This window comes from Ochlerotatus camptorhynchus, unplaced genomic scaffold (genome assembly GCF_037179485.1).
Source record: "Ochlerotatus camptorhynchus isolate MF236.1 unplaced genomic scaffold, CSIRO-AGI_Acam_v1.1 ptg000401l, whole genome shotgun sequence".
In the NCBI taxonomy this organism is placed as follows: domain Eukaryota; kingdom Metazoa; phylum Arthropoda; class Insecta; order Diptera; family Culicidae; genus Ochlerotatus; species Ochlerotatus camptorhynchus.
Window position 1 is genome coordinate 1,253,642 of NW_027040887.1, and position 24,039 is coordinate 1,277,680.

The following is a 24,039-nucleotide window of genomic DNA, read 5'->3' on the forward strand; positions in this document are numbered from 1 at the left end:
ATATGTAAAACCCGGAACCAAACACCCTGTATATGGGAATTCTGGAAGTGAACCATATTGTTAATTTATAATATTTGCTATTAGCCCCAAGCAAATCGATTAACGTACCCCATTCTAGTCAAACTTCTAGTACTACACAATGTTTGTTTTGATTCGCTATGAAAGTTTGACTGCGCGAGAGAAAGGTTGCTATTCGTAGAAATGTCAAAATGCTCACTACCGGTACGGACTACGGCGAGTAAATTGATAACCGCGATAGCAGCGACCGGTGTGGAGAAGAGTGACTAAACTAAAATAAGAGCACTGTGCGCTGTTAAAATAGTCGCGCAAATGACAACGACCGTTACGGTTGCTCTAAGATGATGGATATTTCGTAGTCTGAATCGTGGGTACAGCATCGTTTTACTACATTTTACAAGGCCTACTTTGATCAAATTTACACAGCAATCAATTTTACGGATGTTCTGGATCTTCCGGTAGGTCATCTGGTGACCACTTGAAGCCATTGAAACGCTTATATATCTAAAACATTAATCTACTACATTTCATATAGTTGCAGAGAATAATCAAGGCCTGCTTTAATAAAAAAAAAATACATAATAATCCAGATTAAGGTTGATCCGGGTCATCGGAAGGCCTTCCGGTGGACGCTCAGTATTTAGAACCAGGTTATGGGTTGATTTTGTTAAAATATTAATCAGCACTACCCATAGATGCCTGTTGCTGTGGATTTTCAGCACCACCTTGTTGTAGACGACTGGTACCTTTTCTCCCCCCGATGGCCTCTCGGAAACCCGGAATAAAACCGAACCACTTGGCCAATCTGTTCCAATTTTTAGTAGACCATAATTTCGAACATTTTTCTACTCACTGTGTAAATTTCAACCAATTTCATGGTTAAACAAAAAAGTTATACCTATGCAAACATTGCTATTCGTATACCTGTTCGTAAAAATAAAAACTGCACAAGCGCGTTAGGCCCTCGCCAGAAGTAAAGCAGGTGGTGTTCGTTTGAAACGCTAATAACTTTTCGGGGGTAACTCGGATTCACATCCGGTCTTCAGCCAAGATGTTCCCAATACTCCAAAGGTGCTACATTTTGTACACGAAGAAAATCGACCCACTACAGCACCACCTAGAGTCGCGAATGTGAAAGTGGCTAGCTCCCCCATACATTTTGTCGATTTTCCCCATACAAATTTCAAGCCGTTTGAGTGAGGGGTTCCCGTGAACCAAATGACTTCAAATTTTGGCAGGGTGTTTCTGACCCCCCAAACTACCATTACAGAGGGTAGCGTTTGAAATCCCAGATTTGACCTATTTTGAAACACTCTAATGTGCATCTTAGCGTGTATATGACACATATTTCGAAGATTTGAAACATGAAAACTGAGAGGCTTTCGAATGATTGAAGACGTATGCATAAATTTCACATAATGACAATTTTTTGTTAAATTTTTATGTCTTTTTTATTTATTTCTTAACATCTTTCACAAAACGATGACAGTTGCTTTTAGGTTGTTTATGTTCTTGTATGTTTACTTTTCTAGTATGTATAATATATTCAAAGATCGAAAAACACTAAATAGGAAATTTTTTATTCATTATCATTATATCAATAGAAAACGTTCGCCATCCTACGTAAAAATCATGCTTCTTGGTTGATCTGCCTTCGCAGCATCGTTCCTTATTTTCTGCATTTAAAGCGCATGGTTAACGAATCTTGTCTTTATGTAATCTCACAATATCGGCAATGGAAAAATATCCAGCAAAAACAAACGCTCGCTCACCCATTCAACAAAAACTCTTTCGAAGAAGCATTAAACTATATAGGTTATGTACAACAGATTGATAATTTTAATTTTTCACTAGTCTCAGCATCCCTAGCAGCGATCGCTTTAAAGTCTTTTATTCAATCAGGCTTAACAACAATACTTAACGATTTAATTTATGGGTGTGTGTGTGACGTAACTCAAGAGAGAAACAATATCTTTAAATGTGTTTTTTTTTAATGATTTTCGTTTCGTTCAACGGCAAACATCAAACGGTGAGTATTTCATACTTTTGGTTCTTTTGACATAGTTTCACGATTTAGCTAAATGTTTACGATTACTTTGGCAATTTATGTGACTTTATTTGTTTTGTTGTCGAATAACAAACATTCATTTTAATGGGTTTCTTAATTTTTACGATAGCAGGATTTGACAAAGAGATTGAAAACGAGGGTGCACGAGAGGAAGGAAAGGGGTGATTTTTTTTTGATATACAAATAGTGGTATAGAAATTGGCCTTGATTTGCTTAGCAATAAGTGGATCTCAGTTAAATTTTACATCAAAAACAGTTTTTTTTTCTTCTTCTTTGTAGGTTTGCTTCGGGAAACCATCGGTTTGCTTGGTACACGTAGATGATGTTTGAATTTGTTTATCGGTTTTCATAATTTTTTAACATGTTTAAAACGTCTCTGTATGGGATTTGTTTGGTGATCTTTTCAAGACTACATTTGTTTTTATAAGTTAAAGCTGAATTTCGATTATATTTTGCTTGTCGCCTGGCGAACAAATTTCTTTGGTTTCATTGATTCGTATTAGGTAATTTGCGTTTAAAATGGATGCTATCAACATTTTGTAAGGTTATATAAATTTTCTTATGATTCGTAATATGATATTGCTCTGCTTCTGTTCTTTGTGATTAGTTGTGTTATCAAACTGGGAAGAAGATATTTGAACAATCTGAAACAGTCATTGATCCCGGTATTTTCTTCGTTTCAAAATGTTCCGCCCTCTTACGAGTCATCTCATCTTGAATCTGTGACTTCGACCTAATCGAATGGAGAGGGTAACGTTTCATCACATTTTCCTTCTAAATGAAATTAAATTTGTAATTTGATATTGAAAAGAAACCAAGCGAGCAAGTTGCTCAGAATCTGGCAATAAACTTCAATAAGGTCTAGTTCTTACGGCTCGAGAACATAAGAAGTGAAACAATATCAAACGAATAAACGCTAGATTCAATTAATTAGCAAAATTAGAACCGACGAGTGGCCATCGCTGGAATTGTCGAAAAGCCAATTATAGTCATCGTGCGTCACAAGGCAGCGTGTAATAATATTTTCACTATTATGCTTTGGGAGATCGCTTGAAAGAAGGAAGCTCTAGAGTGGAAGGAAAATGGAATTTCCTTGCGATTCTTATCTTGCGAATGGGTAGATAATGGTTGTCGCAGTGAACGGGAAGTTTGATGGCGGCAGCTCAGCGCAATATTGTCCCAGTTGGTGGAAAAAACGCGAGGGCGGGAAAGTGATTTCTAAATAATAAATTACATTAGCTGAAAATGTGGGCAATGTGGGGTGGGAAAGTTGGACGATGGGGGTGGAACTTTGGTGATAATTTGGGAGATTCGATTTCACGCATCTGTGAACTTCAAAATTGATACCAGTGAGCACATAATATTCAGCTTCGCTCCCCTTACTCCACCACCAAGCCCCTCGGATCGGCCACCGCTACTGCCATCAAGCTTCCCTAGGTTCCCTCTGCCACGTTCCCATTGCTATTGGCACTAACACTAGTTACCATACCATTGGCACTGGCCGCCGATGCCGCTGAACTCGCTGAAGCTGCTGCCGCTGCCGCAGCTGCCCTACACTTCTTCTGCTCCTTATTCTCCTCATTCGCCTCATAATCTTCATAATCTTCCGAATCTTCAGCTATTTTAGAAGAATCAAGAATCTTTTTACCACTACTTCTCTTCTTATTCCCCTTACGCTTGGCATCCCCATTCTTCTTACCCTTATCGGTCTGTTCGCCATTTGCCTCCTTGGCCAGCGCCGTCTCCTGCAGATGCTCCAGCAGTTGTTCCTTGGCATTCTCGCACAACCGGAACGTTTCCAAGAACTCATTCAAGTCAACCAACCCGTCCTTGTTGATGTCCATCATCCGACACATATCCAGCAGCTGTTCGTGCGTGTTGTGTGGAAAGTGCTTCTCCAGCAGATCACACGCTTCGCCAAACTCTTCCAGCGAAATCTGCCCGCTGTTGTCCTTGTCCAAAATTCGGAAAATCGCTTCCAGGCTGCTTTTGTTCTTGTAAAGCGATTCCGCCACCGACATCGTTCCATTCTGGGCGCATTTCTACGAAACACGATTTAAAAAGTCAATCAATCCCGTCGAGGAAAAATCACCACAGGTACACTTACAAATGAATCCGTATCCAGCAGGTGCAGCGTCTTGCGGTAGCTGACTTCCGACACGGCAGTGGTGCTGGAAGCGGTTGGGTTATCTACCGGGGCCAGCTTGTCGCGCAGCATTCGCCACGGCAGACCCAAGTTGGTGGCAGCTTCCAATGCTTCGCACCACTTGGTTATGGTGAGCATACCTGGAAAATGGGAGGAGAACGTTAGATTGACGCCGAATGGAAATTGCTGCTGCGTGTAAATGGGAGTCAAAAGGTGGTGGAAAAATATGGAATCCTTCGTAGCAGAAGGAAGCGACGCGCTGCGACTTCTGTGCTCTTATTTCATTTCCTCCTTTGATATGGAAAATTGCTGGTATGAACTGCATTACAATTGCAAAGCAGACATTCCATTCCATAACGATGGATGGCGGAATAGAAGTATTTTGGTCGAGTGGATCCCAGGAAGTGCTGCACATACAAGTGGTAGTTCGTTAGTTTATTGTCTTGCCATGTAGTCAGTTGACGTTTCAACTAGAACATGTGCCTTAGGGTGCCAATAGAAATGGTCATCTCAAATTTAAAAAAAGATATGCTCTACAAAATGATTTTTGCCTCGAAATTTGAGCTCAATCGGACTTGATTTAGGGGTTACGCAAAGTGGTCAAATGTTGACCTTTTTCAGTATCGAAAATTTCCCATGAAATAGTGGAAATCGAAAAAAAAAAAGTTTCATAATGTAGAGTGGATGCAAAACGCTGTAGAATACGCTGTTTTCTATGTCTAGATGAACAACTCCAGTTGAGAAGCATTCAGATTTGTTTGGACGAATTAAATTGGAGCTCTTAAGAGTTGATGAGTAGTTGAATGCCCATGGAGAAATCCAAACTGCTTATCTGCAAAAATGGAGTTCGTATTAATGTGGAGCACCATTCTATTCAAAATTATCTTTTCAAAAAGTTTACTTATTGAAGACAGCAAACTTATTGGACTGTAGGTAGAAGTTTCAGTTGGATTTTTATTCGACTTTAAAATTGGAATAACATTAGCATTTTTTCCATATATATGGAAAAAAAACCTAATGGAAACATCTGATAAATAATTTTACATAGAAAAGTACTCCTTTTTTCAACATCCTCATATCAAATTCCATCAACACCTGGAGCTTTCATATTTTGGAACTTTTTAGTTATAGATCTCACTTTGTCCAAATCAGTCCCTCAAGAATCATCACAAATATTTAATTCTATGCGCACTTTCCTGCTGCAATGAGTTTTATTTTCAAATTCATACATTCCCAACAAACAATTTGTGCTGATTAAAGGCTGAACAAGCCATTTTTAGCTGAAGAAGCATATATTTGCCTGAACAAGCTCTTATTATTCTTTCAATGTTTGTTGGGTTATGTAGATCGAGAGATTTAAGCATGAAAATATACGAAGTGGCTAAACAAATCTCTACAAAAGGCATGCATCAAACGTTTACTCTATCATTTTTGTAAATGTTCTATGTTGGTGTTTGTGAAAATGTTCGATAGATACAATACACTACAACTCACAAATGCTGACTACGTGGTTTTCCTGTCAAAATATTATGAAGCACTGCTAGTGCTCATATAATGTGGATTATGTGCATGAAGCATTAGAAGTGCTGATTGATGGCATATAGCATTAGAAATGCTGATTAAAGGCTTGTCAGCATTAGCAGTGGTGTCCAAGCTATTTTTATCACTACACAGAAAAAAAAGTTGTTGAATATTACATCCAAACAGCTGCACAGAGGTCATTCCGCCGGTTGTGTAATATTACGTTATACGATGTACATCGACTTTGCGAACAAAATTACATCAATTGATGTAATATTGTATCTGCTTTTTGCTATTACATCATTATTTCATACATCAGCTTGAATTACGTTGATTGATATTACATTTTTTTTTGCTGTGTAGTAATGCCGTTTTTTTTAATTCTTTATTAAGGAGATTTTTAGTCTAAGGCTAGTTCATCTCCAGACAAAGGAGAGGCCTCAGAGTGAGTAACCTCTAAATACATGGTATATTAACATTTTGTAAATAACTTGGGTTGTTGGCTCTTGAACTTATATGGAAAAAAAAATATATAAAATAGTGAAACAGAGGAACAACAGAAAACAAAATGATTTAAAACAATCTACAAACGAATTATCCAAACAAAACAGTGCTCAGCTGGCATGGGTGCTATAGGGGAAATCCATCCAACTGAGATGTCCCGACGGCCGAAAGAAATTCCTACTATACCAAGTGCACACTATACCAGTTGCACAGGATGTGTTCGACGGTGTAGGGTACCCCGCAGATGATGCAGCTTCTGCGGAACGGCAGGCCACCATTGTTACAGTAGAGTTTGGTGTGCCCGGTCCGAAGCCGCAAAATCACGCGTTGATCCCTCAGGTTGCCCTGTTCGCTCCATGCTTCAGATGACCCTTTGACTTTGTGGAGGAAGGCAGTTCTGTTGCGGAATCACTAGGCCTCCCATGACGCTCGAATGGTCCGCATGATCCACCGTCTGACGTCCTGTAGGGGTACCTTGTCGGTGAGTCTGGGACCCGATGTCCTGGTAGAGGCAAGGTGATCAGCAGACTCTTTGGCAGGCTCTCCGCAGTGTCCGGGAATCCATGTATATACGGTGTTCGGTGGGGCGTGCTTGATAATCGCCATGGGTGTTTTGGTGCTTCCGAGGTGATCGCTTGAACGACGCTGTGTGAGTCGGTTAAGATAAGTATCGGTTTGTTGGCTGGCGTCATAGCGGCACGGAAGATCACTGCAGCCTTGGCCTAGAAAACCGAGCACTGTGGAGGAAGATTGCTGCTTTCAGCAGTACCGTCTCCAAAAATCCCAATACCTACTCGGTTTTCGATCGAGAGCCGTCGGTGTACCGGTGTACGTGGTCGGCATAGTTGGACACAAGTAGCTCGGCGACCGATCTGTGCAGAATCACGGATGCATCCCCTGCTTTGAAGCGGTTCTTGATCCGATTGTCCAATTGGATTCGTGAAGAGTGCCAACTTTTCTCTCCATGCCAATGGACTTTGGCCACTGGGGGGAGGTCGATGTCGGTGGCCGTGCAGAGGACTCTGTTCCCCTCGTCGAGGAGAAAGATCCTATTGTTTCCGGAGGTCTTGGCGGAAAAGGCGGCGGGTTTTGTGGCAATATTTGCGTTTAAGCAGAACCGGAAAGGAAGAAGACCCGCTTCGATGCATGTGGCGTCTGCTGGAGTGGATCATATCAGGAGACCAGATATGATGCGGATGTAGCTGTTGTAGACCACGGTTGTTGGATCAGTGAGGCTGAGAAATCGTTTTAACGAGGTTGATTCTACTGCGGCAGTCCCGTTCATTGCCACCAGAAACAACGTGACTGCGATAACGGAGCCTTGAGGGACTCCGGTTTCCACGCTTGAAACTTTTCGACCGCGTGTTCCCCACCAATACACGGAATGACCGGTCGGTTAGGAAGTTTCGTATGAAATACATCATATGCCCCTTCAAGCCCCAATTTGTAAGTTTTTCCAGGACGGCTGGCGTCGACGTCCGGTTGAAGGCCTTGGAGATGTCCAATGAGTGGTGTTCCTGGTTGTAAGCTTCCTTGAGGACGTCTCCCAAAGTGGCAAAGTACGTGGACGTACCGAACCCTCTTCCAAAGGCATGTTGTCGGTGGTCGAGCAAGCTGTTGGTCTCAAGGAACATCTTGAATCGACGATTCACCATCCGTTCGAATACCTTGGCCATGCAGGATGTGAGAGCGATTGGCTGGAACTTAGATGTGCCCCTGTCTTTTTCGTTTGCCTTCGGGATGGGCACGACGAGACTCTCCTTCCACAGCGTCGGGTAGGTATCCAAGACCGAGAGTTGGTTGAACATTTCAAGCATGCAGCACTTGCCCTCAAGAGGCAGCTTTTTTAAAAGTGGATACCCGAGATCGTCGGGTCCCGCAGATTTGCCGTTGCTGCGGCTTAGTGCGCGCTGAAGTTCCTCCCAGGAGAAAGGCTCGTTAATCTCGAGGAAAGTGGCTATGGTAACCGGAGATGGCCGAAATTTTGGCGAAATACCCTCCGAATTCTTCAGCGACGGCTGCCGGTTCGGAGATGGTAACTCCGTTAGCTTGTACATGTAATGGCGACGAAAGCCGTTTACCGCTGAGAGCATTAACCCTGCTCCAGTGGTCGGTAGAGAACTGGGAACCGTTGCTGCATTCAAGGAAACCAGACCAACTGCTTAGCTTCGCACTTCTCACTTATTTTCTGCATTGAATATGCAGTGCACGGTACCGGGTTAGTAGCTCTTCACTGTTTGGGTCATCTCTCTTGGTTCGCCTGAGTTTCCGTAGAGCTTTCCGGCGGGCTTTAACGGCTTTTGTTGGTGTCTTCGCTCCACCAACGGAGGGCTTTTCGTCCAGGTAGGCTACTGGTCTTTGGTATGGTAGCGGATGCAGCATCTAACACCAACCTAGAAAAATCCAGGATGGTTAACGGATTGCGTTCGAGGATCAGGGACACAATTGTCCCCTGATACCCATCCCAGTCAGCCTCGTCGTACCGCCAGCGAGGTTTTTTAGTGACTTCTGGGGCCGTGGCTGACGAAAACTGCATTTTTATGGAGTAGTGATCCATTCCGTACAAATTTACACCACGTGACTTTTCCTGCTATGGAACGGCTGATTGAAGAGACGCCGATAGCCGTGGCGTGACTTCCGTTGAAGAACGTTGGGTTTCCATAGTTGAGCGCCGCCATGTCTTCCTGATCGAGTAAGTCCATTAGGATGCTTCCTCTAGGATCCGGACGAGGACAGCCCCAAGTTGGATGATGCCCATTGAGGCCTCCGACAAACATCCGTGACTTGGGTAGCTTGCTGAAAACGCCGGTGATTTTATTTGACAATTCAACGGGCAACTATGGAAAGATCAGTTCCCAGGTCAATCTCGTTAAAAGGTATGCTCCTTAGAACACCGATGGCTACGGAGTGGCAAAAATTGCTACCTTTTATGAGGGTCCAGGTGTATTTTCCGGTAAGCGAACGATCCATCTGGTCTACCGTCACCTTGTTAACTTCTTGGAGAGCTATCACCCAGGGTGGCATCTCAAAGTCACCGAGGTGGTTCAGGAAACTGTTCACGTTCCACTGGAAGATAAAGTTGATGGGTGCTGGAAGAGCAGGAACGGGGTGTCTGCTGGTGGTAAAGTCCTCGGAGGGACAGCTTAAGTTTTCCAACTCGCTGATATAAAACAAGTGGGAGGCTTGCGTCTGACTAGAGTTGCTGCTTGACAGTTCGCTGTGTCCAGAAAAAGAGAGGGCCCCACCAGGAGCAGGCTGAGGGGTTCCGCCCACCCAGGGCAGGGATGTCCCAACGGCGGTGTGATCAAAGATGGTGTTTTGCGTGTGGGCGATGCTGCTTGGCCTCGGTAAGGTGTACGAATTCGGTGTTGGATGAGACGGAGCCCCACCATGGACAGGTGGAGGTGTTCCACCCATCCAAGGCAGGGATGACCCAGCAACGGAGGAAGAAATGCAAATAGGTTGCGCAAGTGTAATACCAACAATCAATACGAAACTAACGATTTTAAATTGGCTCACCACTTTAGTAGCCTATTTGTCCCAAGCAAACGATTAACGTACCCTATTCTAGTCGAAATTCTAGTACTACGCAATGTTTGTTTTGATTCGCTATGAAAGTTTGACAGATAAAATGAGGGGTTATTGGTTTTCCTTATGTTTCGAGGGGTGAATCGATTAGCTTGGGACCGAATAGAGTACCAGAGCTGAGCCAAAAAGTTGAGCACGTTATTTCGGGACCTTCTAGTCTTAGAGTTACCTCTATGGTAATACCATAGAGGTAACTCTAAGACTAGGAGCTCCCGAAATAACGTTCTCTACTTTTTGGCTCAGCTCTGGTACTCTCTTCGGTCCCAAGCTAATCGATTCACCCCTCGAAACATAGGAAAAACCAATAACCCCTCATTTTATCTGTCAAACTTTCATAGCAAATCAAAACAAACAGTGCGTAGTACTAGAATTTCGACTAGAATGGGATACGTTAATCGTTTGCTTGGGACCAATAGGCTAGTCAAGTAGTGAGCCAATTTAAAATCGTTAGTTTCGTATTGATTGTTGGTAATACTTTGTTTTCCATATCCATAGGGGAATAGGTGCTTCCACCCTTGTCCGCCCCAACTACTAATGCTAGTAATTAAAGGCTATATACTAATGCTAACAGTTCTAGTACACTAGCGCTAGCACATCAGCAGTCCTGATGTGCTAGCGCTACTGTACCAAAACTGTACTAAAAAGTAGTCATCATATTGAAAAAGAGCGGGTCAGCATCTACCAGTATGAAAATTCAAGAGCAACTGAAATTCGTGCTAGTTGGGTGAACTGGTTGAGCTAGTCGGCAGTGCTGAACCAGTATAATGTACACACCACATTGAGAAGTATTTCATCGCTTTAATATTACAAAAACCATTTTCTCATTTGGATAGATTGATTTCCGTATCAAATAATGAAGCGACTCCAGGACATATTGATCATCTGGAGTAAATTCCGGCAGAGCCATTATGGTGAAACTTAAATTTTTAATTAATCATATAGTCAGAGCATTTTCCATAGAGATGGCACTGTTCCACAGGTAAAAAGTATTAAAAATCTCCATATAGACGACAGCCTAAAGAAATCATTCAAAATGATTTTTCCCGATACAGTTTTACCAACCGGTCGAAACTAACGATTTAAAATTGGCTCACTACTTGACTAGCCTATTGGTCCCAAGCAAATAGATTAACGTACCCCATCCTAGTCAATATTCTAGTACTACACTACGTTTGTTTTGATTCGCTATGAAAGTTTGACAGATAAAATGATGGGTTCGTGGATTTTTCTGTTTCGAGGGATGCATCGATTAGCTTGGGATCGAAGATAGTACCAGAGCTGAGCCAAAAAGTTGAGCTCGTTTCTTCGGGACCTACTAGTCTTAGAGTTACCTCTATGGTTTTACCGGCTTTACTATCAGCCCCAGATAGCAAAAAAAAAACAAATTTGAGAGAGAAAATTCGCTCTCACGAGCTCATTCTCTCAACATGCCATGTATTTTTAAGACGCTCTATCTGTGATTTCCCTCTCAAAGACTACAAAATAAGTACCTGCCTCTGCAAAACATGTCTGGTACCTCTAGGTATGCATTTCGATTAACATCCAAAGTCCCTCCTTTTTTACATATTCTGCACAAAATATACTTTCTGCTCCACCCTATTAATAGAAAACGGCGGGAAATCCTGTCAGGGACGGGGCTTAGAAAACATGTTTTGTGCAGAATATTTAAAAAATGAGGGACTTCGGATTTAAATCTTATTGAATATATAGATGTACCATACATGTTTTGACTGAAATGCCCTCTGTTAACAATTAACGGAACTACGTATATGCGTAATTTCAGATAGATGTCACCATTAAGAACAACAGTGACATCTGAAGGAAAATTACGCAGAAGCATGGTAAAATGAATAATTCCAAAACATGCCGTGATAAGAAAAGTCGAAGACAATGGTGGCAAATTGGTTTCCGTGTGAACTGATTTGTCAGTCGGCAACGTCTGCAATTGTTTTGAGATCTTCCATTTTATCACCAAAATATGCCGAGCGACGAAGCAAGTTTTCAATCTTAATAATAGACGTGGATTGGTTTCCGAACGAATTTTTGTGGCCTCTCCGGAAAATATTAATCAGCTTCAGGTAGGACCATTACGGAGGCAACTCATGTTAATCAGTGAAGCTTGCCTTGTGACGTATTGAAAATCCTGTTTTCAATAGATGCCTGTGAAAAAAATGTTTTACACGTTAATTTTCTTTGGAATCTGAACAGAGAACAGATTTCTTACAGCCTCTACATATGCTTCATATAACAAATGTAATGGAAGTTCTTGCAATGGACTAACACCGTACAGGAAAGTATTTCCAGAATGCATGTTTTTGTAGAAAACTGCAGGAGATGACTTTCTAGACATGTATTGCTGGGAAACAAACATTGGTGTAGCTACTGGGGGTGCCAAGGGGACCAGGCTCCCTCAAGAATTACTTAGCCCCCCCCCCCCCCCTCCCAGAACTTTTGGTTTCTTTCACCGGTATTTTGTCAAGGTTGTCAAGTTCGATGTTACTAATCTTTTTTTAAAGTCCTTTTTGTTGATTACTTTTCTTACGTTCTGGACTAGAAGAAGCAATTTTGATCAATTATAAAATATTGATATTTAATCGATGACATGATAAGACGTCCACAGGCTCTACAAATTGGTAATGAGCTCAGGATTTTTTCTTTAACTTCAGGGAACTTCGTAAAACTTCAAGGACTTCTAAGAAGTTCAGGGAACATCGTATGAATTGAGGAAATTTATTAGAAATTTTTGGGACTTCATAGATCTACAGACAAATTCGTAGAAACAAAGAACTTGGAAAAGTTTTGAAAACTGCGTACAAGTGTAAACTTTATTTGAGTTTGAGAAGCTTCGTAGAAGCTAAGGGAACATTATTTTATTCCAGAGAAGCTCATTGTTGATCGGGGACCTCAATATAATTTCAGGGCACTTTTTTAAAGCCTCATGTTCTTGGAATAGTTGTGGAAATTACGTACAAATGCAAGAAATTTCGTTCGTGGAACTTCACGGAAAATCATTGAGAAACGTAAAAGTACAGCAAACTTTGTAGAAGTTTTGCGAATTTCGTAACATTTTGAAGAGCTGCGTAAACCTTCACATCAGTGTTAGGAATGTTGAAAAAGTTAAGGGAATTTTGTAGAAGATCTAAAGATAGTTCAATAAACTTCTAGGAACTTCAGGGATCCTTGCTTCAGTATAGACGCATTTCACGCCAAATCGAATCGAAGCTGGCAACACCCTCTCAGATTTCAATGAAATTTTCTGGATGTGTAGACTTTGACTAAATAAGCACTTTTCCATACTTAGTTTTTCCGAAATTTATCTAGACTAACATTTGAGAAGGGCCAAACTTTTTCTGCTGATTTTTTTCAAAAAAAATAATGGAAAAATGACAACTCCTACAAAAATATGTTGTATAGATGACTTTTAGGAAATTGTCCAAATTATCGAAAAAAAAATACTCAAAAAAAAATTCATACAGTATTGAAAAAAAAAAATCGATTTTTAAAATTTGAAGTCGATTTAAAAAAATGGCCATGATTGATTTGGATGAAACTTTGCCTCAAGATAGGTAATTATGTTTACTACCATCCGTTCATACATCGCGAGATGGGCACTTTTAAGGAAAAAAAAATTTCTAACAAAAACTTTTTCGTGTCTGAACTGATTTTTTTTTTAATTTGGCACTTTCACTCAAAACAAAACCAGTGAAGCTCAAAATCATCTCAGAATCCAATGAAGCTCAATTTGTGATTCAATTTAGTCTAATCAGCAACTAATCACTTGGATTAATCAAGACTTCCATATGAAAAGGGCTTATATAATTAGAAAATAATATAATTGATTATATTGTCTACTACAAAGTCAAAATCCGATATTTCTATAGCAAACTTAGCATTCTTAGCTAAAATTAGGTATTTTTATTATTAATTGGCGCGAAATGCGTCTATAGGGAACTTCGTTGCAGTTTATCAGAGATCCTAATTCAAAAAAAACTATATGAACTTCTTGGGGGTTTTGAGAACTTCGTTAAATTCAAGGAACTTTCCGGATGTTTAAGAATATTTGTAGATGATAGGTGCCTTTCTAAAAGTGCAAAGATATTCAGAGATCTTTGTGGAATTAAAAAAGATTGACAAAATATGCGAATTCAGCGAACTTCGGAGAAGTTGAGGAAATGTAGTTAAACTTAAGGGAGTTTTGTAGATGTTCAGGAAACTTTGCATAAGTTACAGGATATTCTTTCAGATATCCTTCCTAGAGAGCAGGAAATATTCAAAAGATCTCCATAAAGACAATGATATTAGTAAAGTTCTCTGGATATTTTTCCATGACTTCTGAGGATCTCCAACTGTTTAAAAATACAATGTTCTTTGAAAACTGTCGGTTGTTCAGGAATTACCGTAATCCGGGGGAAAATTAATCACCAGGGTTAAATTAATCATAATGCGTTGCACTTTTAATTGTCACGTATAACATGCTCAGTGAGAGATATCTGGAGAAATCTTAAAAGTATATCATCATGAGACTCCAATGAATGCCTTGATGTGTTTTTGCCAGCAAAAAAAAATTGCATGAATGTAAATTTTATAGATCTGACGTTAAGTAGTATTCAATATCAACATCCAAACGATCATAGGACTCCAACGATTGATGTTACTCCATTCAAGTATCATGTTTTACTAAACTAATTGTCAATGAATCCGAGTTATTTAATAAATTGCGCTAGAATGTTTCAAATATCAAGAAATCCAGAGTTTTTCGCAAATTTACCAGTTATTTTGAATCAAGTTGCCTACATTTAGGTGCAACTGTGCATTTACATCTTTTATGGCGTTTCTGCTGAAAACACTTTTGAGGTATTCCATCCAGAATGAGCTGAAAAAACCTGAAATCGTGCTCGACCATCTTCGATTTGGGTGATACTTGGCACATATTTTCAGTATGATAGACCAAGTATTTTCCGCAGGAGAGGAGACCCTTTTGACTCAAGGGTAATTTTTGAAAAGGGCCTATGTGTTTTTGCACACATACTTTAAAAAAAATGTAGTTCGAAAACAGTTGGTTGTAGAAAAAAATTTACTAAGAAGGAGTTGTAGGAAACTAATAAGGCTTTATAAAAAAAAAATCAAATAGCAAAAATAACGTAAATTTGATTTTTTTTTTATATTTTTTTTTTATAAAAACTTGAACATAAAGCAGAAGTTTTGAAAACAACTCTAGGATGGACAAACTTTCAATAAAAAAGTTTTTCTAAGAGCAACTTTTGAGGCATTTTTGAAAATTTCATTATTTACGGCAAAATGTTCAGTTTGATGTTAGAATATGATTATAAAAATCATTTCAAACGATAGTGCCCATATCGATAAACTTCCTAAATATAACCGTTTTCGAGATATTTCAAATTTACTTTCATAAAAATCAATTTTTTGTAGAAAATAAGCCATTTTCATAAGTTATTCGTGATTCTCCATCAACATTGATAAGTTTAGCAAGATACACATATATTTACCTTCAATTTGCCTTTTGACGATTGAACGATCAGACAACCCGTTTAGAATTTACAGGGGAAATGAAAACACTATTATTTTAAATATAGAAACCAACACAAGTTAAGTTGCACTTATTTTCATTATCAAGCGTAGTTTCATCCTATTTAAGTTGTTAATATTGATGTACCTATCCACCTTATTATTTTAGGTACATTATAATGTCTTCCATGGTATTTTTCATGAAAAAAAAAGAGCTTCTCTGTTAGAGTAGCTTCAATACCAAAACAATATTTATACCTGAATATCCAAATGGTACCTACGTTTGTATATAAGCATGACCATCCTGTTGAAAACAGACATCACTAAAAAAAAATTCACATAAGAGTTTTAGCATCTGAATCGGATTCAGGGAACCCACATTTAATAAGAACAATTACTGAAAATGCACTGGGAAACCATTTGAGGGGTTGATCAATTTCACCATATCGATGTATTCAAATTTAAGATTTGAAAAAAAAAGAATTCCCAAAAATTTACAAAACATCCAATACTATAAAGGGTGTCCACGATGAAATTGCCACACTATGAAATTGCCCTAACTTTTTAACCGTTGGGTAGAATTTAATGAAAATTTGGGTGGATTTAGTTCATAGTGCATTATTTACATCCTGCAAGTTTTAAAGTCCTGTGATCAAAACTCGCGGAAATGGAGTCGAAAGAACAGCTCGTGCGTGATAAAATCTTGCGCATTCATCACGAGAACAAGGATCTCTCGCATCGTTCCATCGCTAAAACGTTGGGAATCGCGAATTCCACGGTGTCGCGAGTGATTAAGCGGTTCGAGGAACGGTTGACCACCGATCGGAAGCCCAGAAGTGAAGGAAAAAGTATTCCGTACAACACCAAAAATCACAACCGCGTAGTTGGGGCCTTCAACCGAAATCCGAACGCCTCCGTTAGGGATGTGGCTAAGAAGCTGCACCTAAGCCGAAGTTTTGTCCAGAAGGCCAAAACTAAGGCTGGGCTTCGAACGTTCAAGGTACAAAAGGCCCCTAATCGCGACGAGAAGCAGAACAAGTCCACCAAAACCCGTGCCAGGAAGTTGTACCTCAACATGCTGACGAAAGTTGAATGCTGCATCATGGACGACGAAACATATGTGAAGGCCGACTTCAAACAGATCCCCGGCAACGTGCGGGAAGCAGAGTGCACCTTTTGTGACCCAGGACACGATGAACGGACAGGTGTACATAAAAGAGTGCCTCCAGAAGCGGCTGCTTCCTCTCCTGAAGGCCCACAACGTCCCAACAATCTTCTGGCCGGATTTGGCCTCATGCCACTACTCCAAGGACGTGCTGAAGTGGTATGCGGACAATAAGGTCAATTTCGTGCCGAAAATGTTCAACCCTCCCAACACTCCGGAGCTCCGCCCCATCGAGAAGTACTGGGCGATTATGAAGCAGCACCTTCTTAAACGACCTAAGGTAGTGAAGACAGTCGAGGAACTGAAGAAAGTATGGGTTTACATGCAAAAATCGGTTGATTCACAGGTTGTGCAGAATCTTATGGCCGGGGTTAAGGCCAAGGTGCGGGCATTTGCGTATGGACTGTACATAAAATACGAGTAAAATGGTAAAATGAAGTTTAATAGTTATTTCTCAATCCCTGAAAATTTGATGGCAATCGGATGAAAACTCGAATTTTGCGAATCAATTTTGTGTGTGGCAATTTCATCGTGGACACCCTTTAAGAAATTATGCAGGACAATGCAGCCCTCATAGCTTCTGATTTAAATACCTTAGTTTTTTTTTTCAATTTAGTTTATTGTAGAAATTAGTTTATTTACGGATTACGGTATTCAAAAGTTTTCCAGCTAATTGTATCTAATGGAATCTTGAACCATGAATCTAGATTTTATGGACATGTTTGTAGATTCTCCATAGGGAAGACCCGTGTCTTGGTGATTTAGCTATATTGTGAAAAACTAGCACTCCAGCAGCTGAATTCCCAGCATCAATTTTAACGATGAGATGGAAATTTAAACATGTATCTTATATGTATAAATTTATTTCTTTTCGATGAAATGTATGCCCGGAAATCAGCTACAGGATACTTTTAATGCCTTAGCACATAAAAAAATCCGTGTTTATATTTTTTATTAAATAAATCTCGAACACTGAAAAATCTCGTGTAAAAAATTAATTGGTTCCAAATGGCCAACACTTAACGAAAATAACCAAAACTAAATTCATTTAAAATTAAAAAGTCATAATGCTTTTGTAAAAATAATATCAATTATTATCTAGTTACAAACCGGGGGCCTCCCTTAGTTCAGTCGGTAAAGGCGCCGCTACAAAGCAAGACCATGCTGGAGGTGGCTGGGTTCGATTCCCGGATCGGTCTAGGAATTTTTCGGGTTGGAAAATTTCTCGACTTCCCTGGGCATAGAAGTATGATTGGACTTACCACACAATCATATCAATGCAAAAATGGTACAGGCATCGAAAGCTCTCAATTAATAACTGTGGAAGTGCATCTAGAACACTAAGTTGAGAGCACGCTATAAGCTATGCGATACGCAATAAGCTTGAAATGCGAAGAAGAAGAAGAAGAAGAAGAAGTTACAAACCGGGACATAATCATTCAAGTTTCAAGTTCATTCCTTTCGATTAGAATTAAAGTTTAATCTTGATTGACTCCGAATGTTAGTTAGTCCGATGTATCGAATAAAAAATTGTTCTGAATAAATGCTCTATTACTTTCTATTCTCTTCAAATATCAGAGTCATGACATTATAATCATACTTTTCAATATTTTTCGAAATTTTTAAATCTTAATCTTGTCATGTTTACGTCCTAAATGTATGAAATTTATTCTGTGTGAACTTTACCATGTTTAAAATTCAAACTCCTAAAATTTAATTTTAGTTCCTATGTCTGAGATAACTGATGATGATTTAGGAATCTAAAAAAAAGCTAGTTACAAAACTCATGGAATTACCTAACTCTGAGCATTTTCTTAAGTTTGAGATGATTACATTTATGACATCCGGAAGCTATGTGATTTCATTACAAAAAGCTTGAAGCAAGGATCATTGCTTGTTCAAATTCAATAAGTTTGTAAGGCTCCTCAATCGAGGTCCAAATCATTTCTATGAAATAAATATAATCAAATTTATTGCTTCACCATTAAAGTAAAAGTAAGCCTCAATTTCATATTATTTTTCACAGAAAAGAATTGCCCAAAAATAAGCATCTTCGCAAGTTTTTATTTAACCGTAGTTTAGCAAAATTAAAAAAAAATCAACAGGCTCCCCTAAGCCCCTGCCGATAAATTTTCTAGCTACGCCAATGGAAATAAACTTTCGAAAAAAATTACGCTAGCATTAAAATTAAAAAAAAATATTTTAAAAATCTTCCGGAGACCACATTTCAGAATCTGATAATGTCACGAAACATTGCAAATCTGCATACTTTTTATGCAAATCCGTAACAGAATCTTACATTTCCCGGTTGGGTGTAGATTTCGTCACATGCTGCAAATATTTAATATTATAAGACGAACTCATTTGAACTGTTCCCATGGTTCAACTTTGCAATCTAACGATTAACCCAGCTACACTTTTGTCCTCCCAAATCAGCAGTCAAAGGAGTGATAAAACTATTTTACTCCAGGGGCGTGCGGAATTAAATTGTCACAGACTAGCAGAAAATAAATGCCTTTCCCCTTTCCCCTTTCCCCTTTCCCCACTGACTCCAACATCGGCGGCAGCCCTGGGAAGTACGAAACATACCCATCCATTCTGGAACCATTTGTTATCATCCCAAGAGGGCTTTTCAAAGAGTGCCTTGTTTATAAGACCGGAGTAAGCTTGGATCAGAAATCATCACATCTTATTCTTGCTCTTCTCGTTCGTCTCATGTATCCGGGTCCTGCAAAATTTACGACCGTCGACCATGCGGCGTAAAAATTGGACTGTCCTTTCCGGATGGTTGAAACAAAGCTACTTCCTCAATATGTACGCCTTGCCCAAAAGGGTTGTGTAGCGTGAAAACTGTTGTATGAACAACACATCAATCTGCGGAGTGACTTATTCCGGTTTTTGTTTTATGAGGATTTTAATGAACGCCACTAGGACTGTGTCGACAGCATTCCGGTTTTATAGCTTCCTATTTCATAATTTTCTGACGCTCGCTTCGGAAAGGAGCTGCAAAAAAGAGCGGATTTTGAGGAAGTCGTGAGCTCACTAAAGTAGCGACAAAATATAGCAACCAGCAGCATCGTCTTGCTCGCCATTAAAAAGGACGATGAAGACGACCTAAGGGACCGAAAAACAACGTCAGAAGGCGGAAACTCGGTTAAGCTCCACTGCACTCGTAAATGTGCGGGTTCTTTGTGTGAGTTGCTAGGTAGGTATTGTGTGCGGTTGTGCTTCGTAAAGGAAAAAAAAAAAAGCTATTTTAAAATTCAGCAGTCATGAAACGTAATGCCACACCGTTTTGGAAATTTTCACGGTGGAAAATGTGCTGATGGAACGTGACATTTGCTTCAAAGTTCAGGACGAACCGGTGAAATCTCCTTTTTAAGCCCCAAAATCAAAAAAATTGAATCATAATTTTCGCTTTGTCCTTCTCGCAGCGGTGCTTAACAACTTAGCTTTGCATGACTTTGTTGTTGTTGAGAGTTTTAGTTTTAATTACTCTGTTCCATCTGGTCCTAACGACTTTACACCGTTTTTATTGGTTTCACATTATTTCCTTTGGTCTATCTTGGGAACTTGTAACTGATTCCCGTCGGCAACATTGAGTGGGATGAAATATATGTACTAAGTTTTTCCATTTCTGGGAGAACAGGTTTTTACAGGCGAAATTCTAATTTATGGCACCTGTTAGCAGCACCTTATTAAACGTGGTAATGATCGTAAGTGCTTTAATGCAAATGTTTCCCAACCGATACACGGACGATGAAACCGACTCAAATGTGAGTTAAATTCGAATCAATTTAGTGAAGGTGGATATGCTCGCACGGGAAAAAAAATCATCCTTAAGTCACGGTTTTCGGAACAAGTCAATGTTTCGTTTAGGAAAGTACACCATTAATAAAAATCATGAAATCGTGAACATTGTTGCACCGGGCACCAGCAAAGGCAACAAATGTTATAGAAACGTGAACACTGTTCTGAAAATCATGATCTTGTTCTGGTAAACGTGATTAAAGTTCATGAGTGTTGTGCTTCATATCGTGAACCTGTTCTCGAAAATGGAAACATGGTTCATGGACTGTAAAACATCAACATTAAAATAAAAAAAAATAAAATGATTCACGCGTGTATGCTTGTTGTGTCGGAGGGCAGTCGAAACGATTAATGGATCCCCATGTTTTGCACCCCCACATCCTCTCTTCTCCATGGTAAAGCTGAATTTTCCCGCATTTTTCCATCACTCCATCGTGACTGTTTCAGTCGACGTGTCTGATCTTGTGTTCGGTTGCTTCAATCGACGAATTGTGGCAACTACTGGCTCACTTACGGTAGCTGACGGCACCAGCTAGTAGGGGATATTTAAGATTTAATCGTCGATTGAGGTGATGTTTTAGGGGGGCGGATGCGTCGATTTGAATAGTTATGCTTGAATTTTTTTTTAATTTCCGATCTTTAGTTAATTTATTTGAATTGACGAAAATATATGTTTTTGTGTCCAGCTAGGGTCAATTCTTGATTGATTTTTCGAGGGAACGAGGCTGTTGGATCTTCGGTTTGGCGTGGCTGGTGGCTCGCCCACGCATGCTAGTGCCGCTATCGGGTAGGGAGAAATTTCCCCTATCTGATGGTGGTGTTGGCGTGCGAGGGTGGGCTACCGGTTGTGCCAGATAGGCGGTCGGATTCATTGTTTGCAGGGGTTGCTGCGTCCCTTTGAGGGGGTAATCGAGATTTGTAGATTTGATAGTGGGTAGAATTAAGCCACTCTCTTTTGCTCTACTATAGGATTTTGAATGCTTTTGGTGGCCCACGCAATACTGCAGCTATTCCTCTAAGACAAGATAGGACATCTGTTTATTTTTTTATTTTTCGCAAGTTCATCATTCGCTCGTGCAGTCTCTGTGCTAAATCCATACAAACATTGAACATCAACCAATTAGCAACTTGATCCAAATTTATACCCCAGAGATGTGTACCTCCAGCTCTATCCTAGGGTTGGTGTTTAGCGATATAGCACAGACAAACAGACATAACTTATTGAATACTTCTCTGTTTTACAGTCGATAAATCATAACCGCCATCTGTTGAGTACACTGTGGTGGGTACCCGAGCACAGTCCAGCATCAAAATGACAGCAAATTAAAATCAAATTTTGATATCAACGTCAAACTGAAATCATAATTTGATTTCAGTTTCGCAATTCACAAATTTGATACCAAATTTTGTTTTCATTTTGCTGAACATTTGCTCTTCAAAAAAATGTTGTTGCGGGTTTGTTTTCATTGCCTTAGCATAACATCAAATTGAATACTTGTTTTGTTATCAACAGGAAATTTTTTTTATCAAATTTAGTTTTCAGTTTGCTCTCACTGATAGCAGAAATAGGTTTCAATTTGATGAACAGGAAGATTTTTGCTCTCAGTTTTGATTTAACCGGTAAAATGACCAAAACGACAGCAACGTGAGTAGTCATTATCAGCGAAATCACAAAAGAAATTTAGATTTCCATTTGATCTCAAGCAAGCACCACACGGACAAAAATATTGACAATCATATCGATGCAAATATTGATGGGCATATTGACGCAAAATCAAATGTGGACCGTACACGATGGCTTTTATTGACAATAATCGTATTGTCAATACATTTTATATTGACGTCAATACATCGGTATTGACAATATTTCTGTATTCACATCATCAATATTATTGTCAATACTTGTAAGTATTGACAATATTTCTTACTGTGTGGGGTTCGCTTCAGACTTTGCTCGGGTAGTACGCTAAACAGATGGCGGTAGTGTGAAAACGTCAAACGCAAGAGAATTAACTATGTGCGCCACAGATGGCGGTACTACTAATAAATCATGGATTTACCCCAAGCTCTTCCACAGCACAATAAATCGCCACCATCATTTGTATATTTGATATTGAACATTAACCTCGGAAACTATTTCCATATTATGCGAAAAAGTAGTCCTGTATTGTCGCGAAGCATTATGGTTTTGAGATGCTCGATGTTTATTTTAGTATATCAATCAACTTTGTTGAACATAGTGAAGACCTAAAATTAAAGAAAATATATGTTTTTATGAAAAACGTGTTTTTGGGGGTCCGTCATCAAACAACGCTCTCTATCTCAATTTGAGTGGAATTACGACATTTAAGTCTTCAGCAAAGTTGTTTGTAACCATTTTTTCTACAACTTTGCTGAAGACATCAACCATTTATCTCGACATTGTGAAAACAAAAATTTTCCATTTCACTTTTAGGGGGATTAATTACAAAACCCATGTATGTATGTATGTAAGGTAGCCACCATCCTTTCAAGACTTGTCTTGTATGCAGCTCCACTTAATAGCAAGATCAATCTGAGCTACCGATCTGAATTCACTATATCGCTGTATGAAGGGCCAAAAACGGAAGGGCGGACCCGTAAGCAGAGACACTTACGCGAAATCCACGGGAATTTAAGAATCTCCTTCCAACGATACGCTCCAACAAATCGAATAACACAATTCGCAATACTTATTAAGCTTCCTACTGGATGGTTTGTTGAGAAGGGCGCGTCAATCGCCCTGAATCTGTTGGAGTAGAATTCACACCACCACAATCAAATCGGTAGGATAAAGAAAATGATAGTGTTTATTCCCTCCTAGACTCCGGCTGTCAATCATACCATCGTCCAGTTTCAGTTTGAATGATACCCTGATGCTCCCTCCCAACCCAGTATTTATTTATATAATGAAATTATATGCAATGGAGAAATGAAATATATCAGAGCATTAATATATGACATAATCAAATACATTTATATGGATAATATAGTTGCTACTGCAATGAAGAAGTATTTTACATATAATAAGATGCAGCTCTATACCTCCTCAGCTCACAATGGCAGGTGGATGCAACACTGAAATGTATAGGATATATTAACCAATTAAATATATTTTGCTCGAATGATACTAACAATAATGCTCAAAATTGTGATGAATAACTAACATGACGAGAAATAACATGTTTAATAATTATAAACATATAATATTATCTAATGTTTTTATTTCCTCTGCTTCTTCAACTTCATATTCATTTCGATGACTTGCTTGGGTAAACTGAAATATTAAACTAATACTAATAGTATATCATGCAATGTATAATTTATATAATATATGCAGTGAAATGCAAAATATAAAAAAAATAAACAAGTTTTGTTATTTATAAATCATTGGTCGTTGGTAGCATCTTGTCTAAAAAGGGTAACTGTATAATAATTATATGCATATAATATTAAGTATTGTTGTTGCTTCCTCTGCTTCATCTGCTTAGTTTTAATTTCTATGAGTAATACAATACAATAAAATACAATAAAGTGAACAATAAAATGATGCCTTCCTTATCTCATCCTGTAAATGCATTGTTATCAAGCTATATTTAGATAAATCAACGCCTAGCGCGCTCCAGAAATATTACAGGTTGTAAAACAATATAACGTATGTAATAATATTCAAGA

The 24,039-nt window shown here is 39.2% G+C and overlaps 1 protein-coding gene across 2 annotated transcripts in view; it reads right to left on the bottom strand.

Annotated features, from left to right (window-relative positions):
* Positions 1-1,687: 1,687 nt before the first annotated feature.
* The window catches only part of rdgC (retinal degeneration C), a 215,609-nt gene continuing 193,257 nt past the window's right edge, over positions 1,688-24,039 (bottom strand). Inside the window, exons 10-12 of one of the 2 annotated variants that reach the window (XM_065233385.1) lie at positions 4,194-4,372; positions 3,786-4,128; positions 1,688-3,704 (exon numbers count right to left, since the gene is read on the bottom strand). In XM_065233385.1, the coding sequence (XP_065089457.1) occupies positions 3,520-3,704; positions 3,786-4,128; positions 4,194-4,372 (707 nt within the window). In that variant the 3' untranslated portion in view covers positions 1,688-3,519. Of the gene's footprint in view, positions 4,129-4,193; positions 4,373-24,039 lie in introns of both variants that reach the window. The other variant, XM_065233383.1, reaches the window with a different exon arrangement.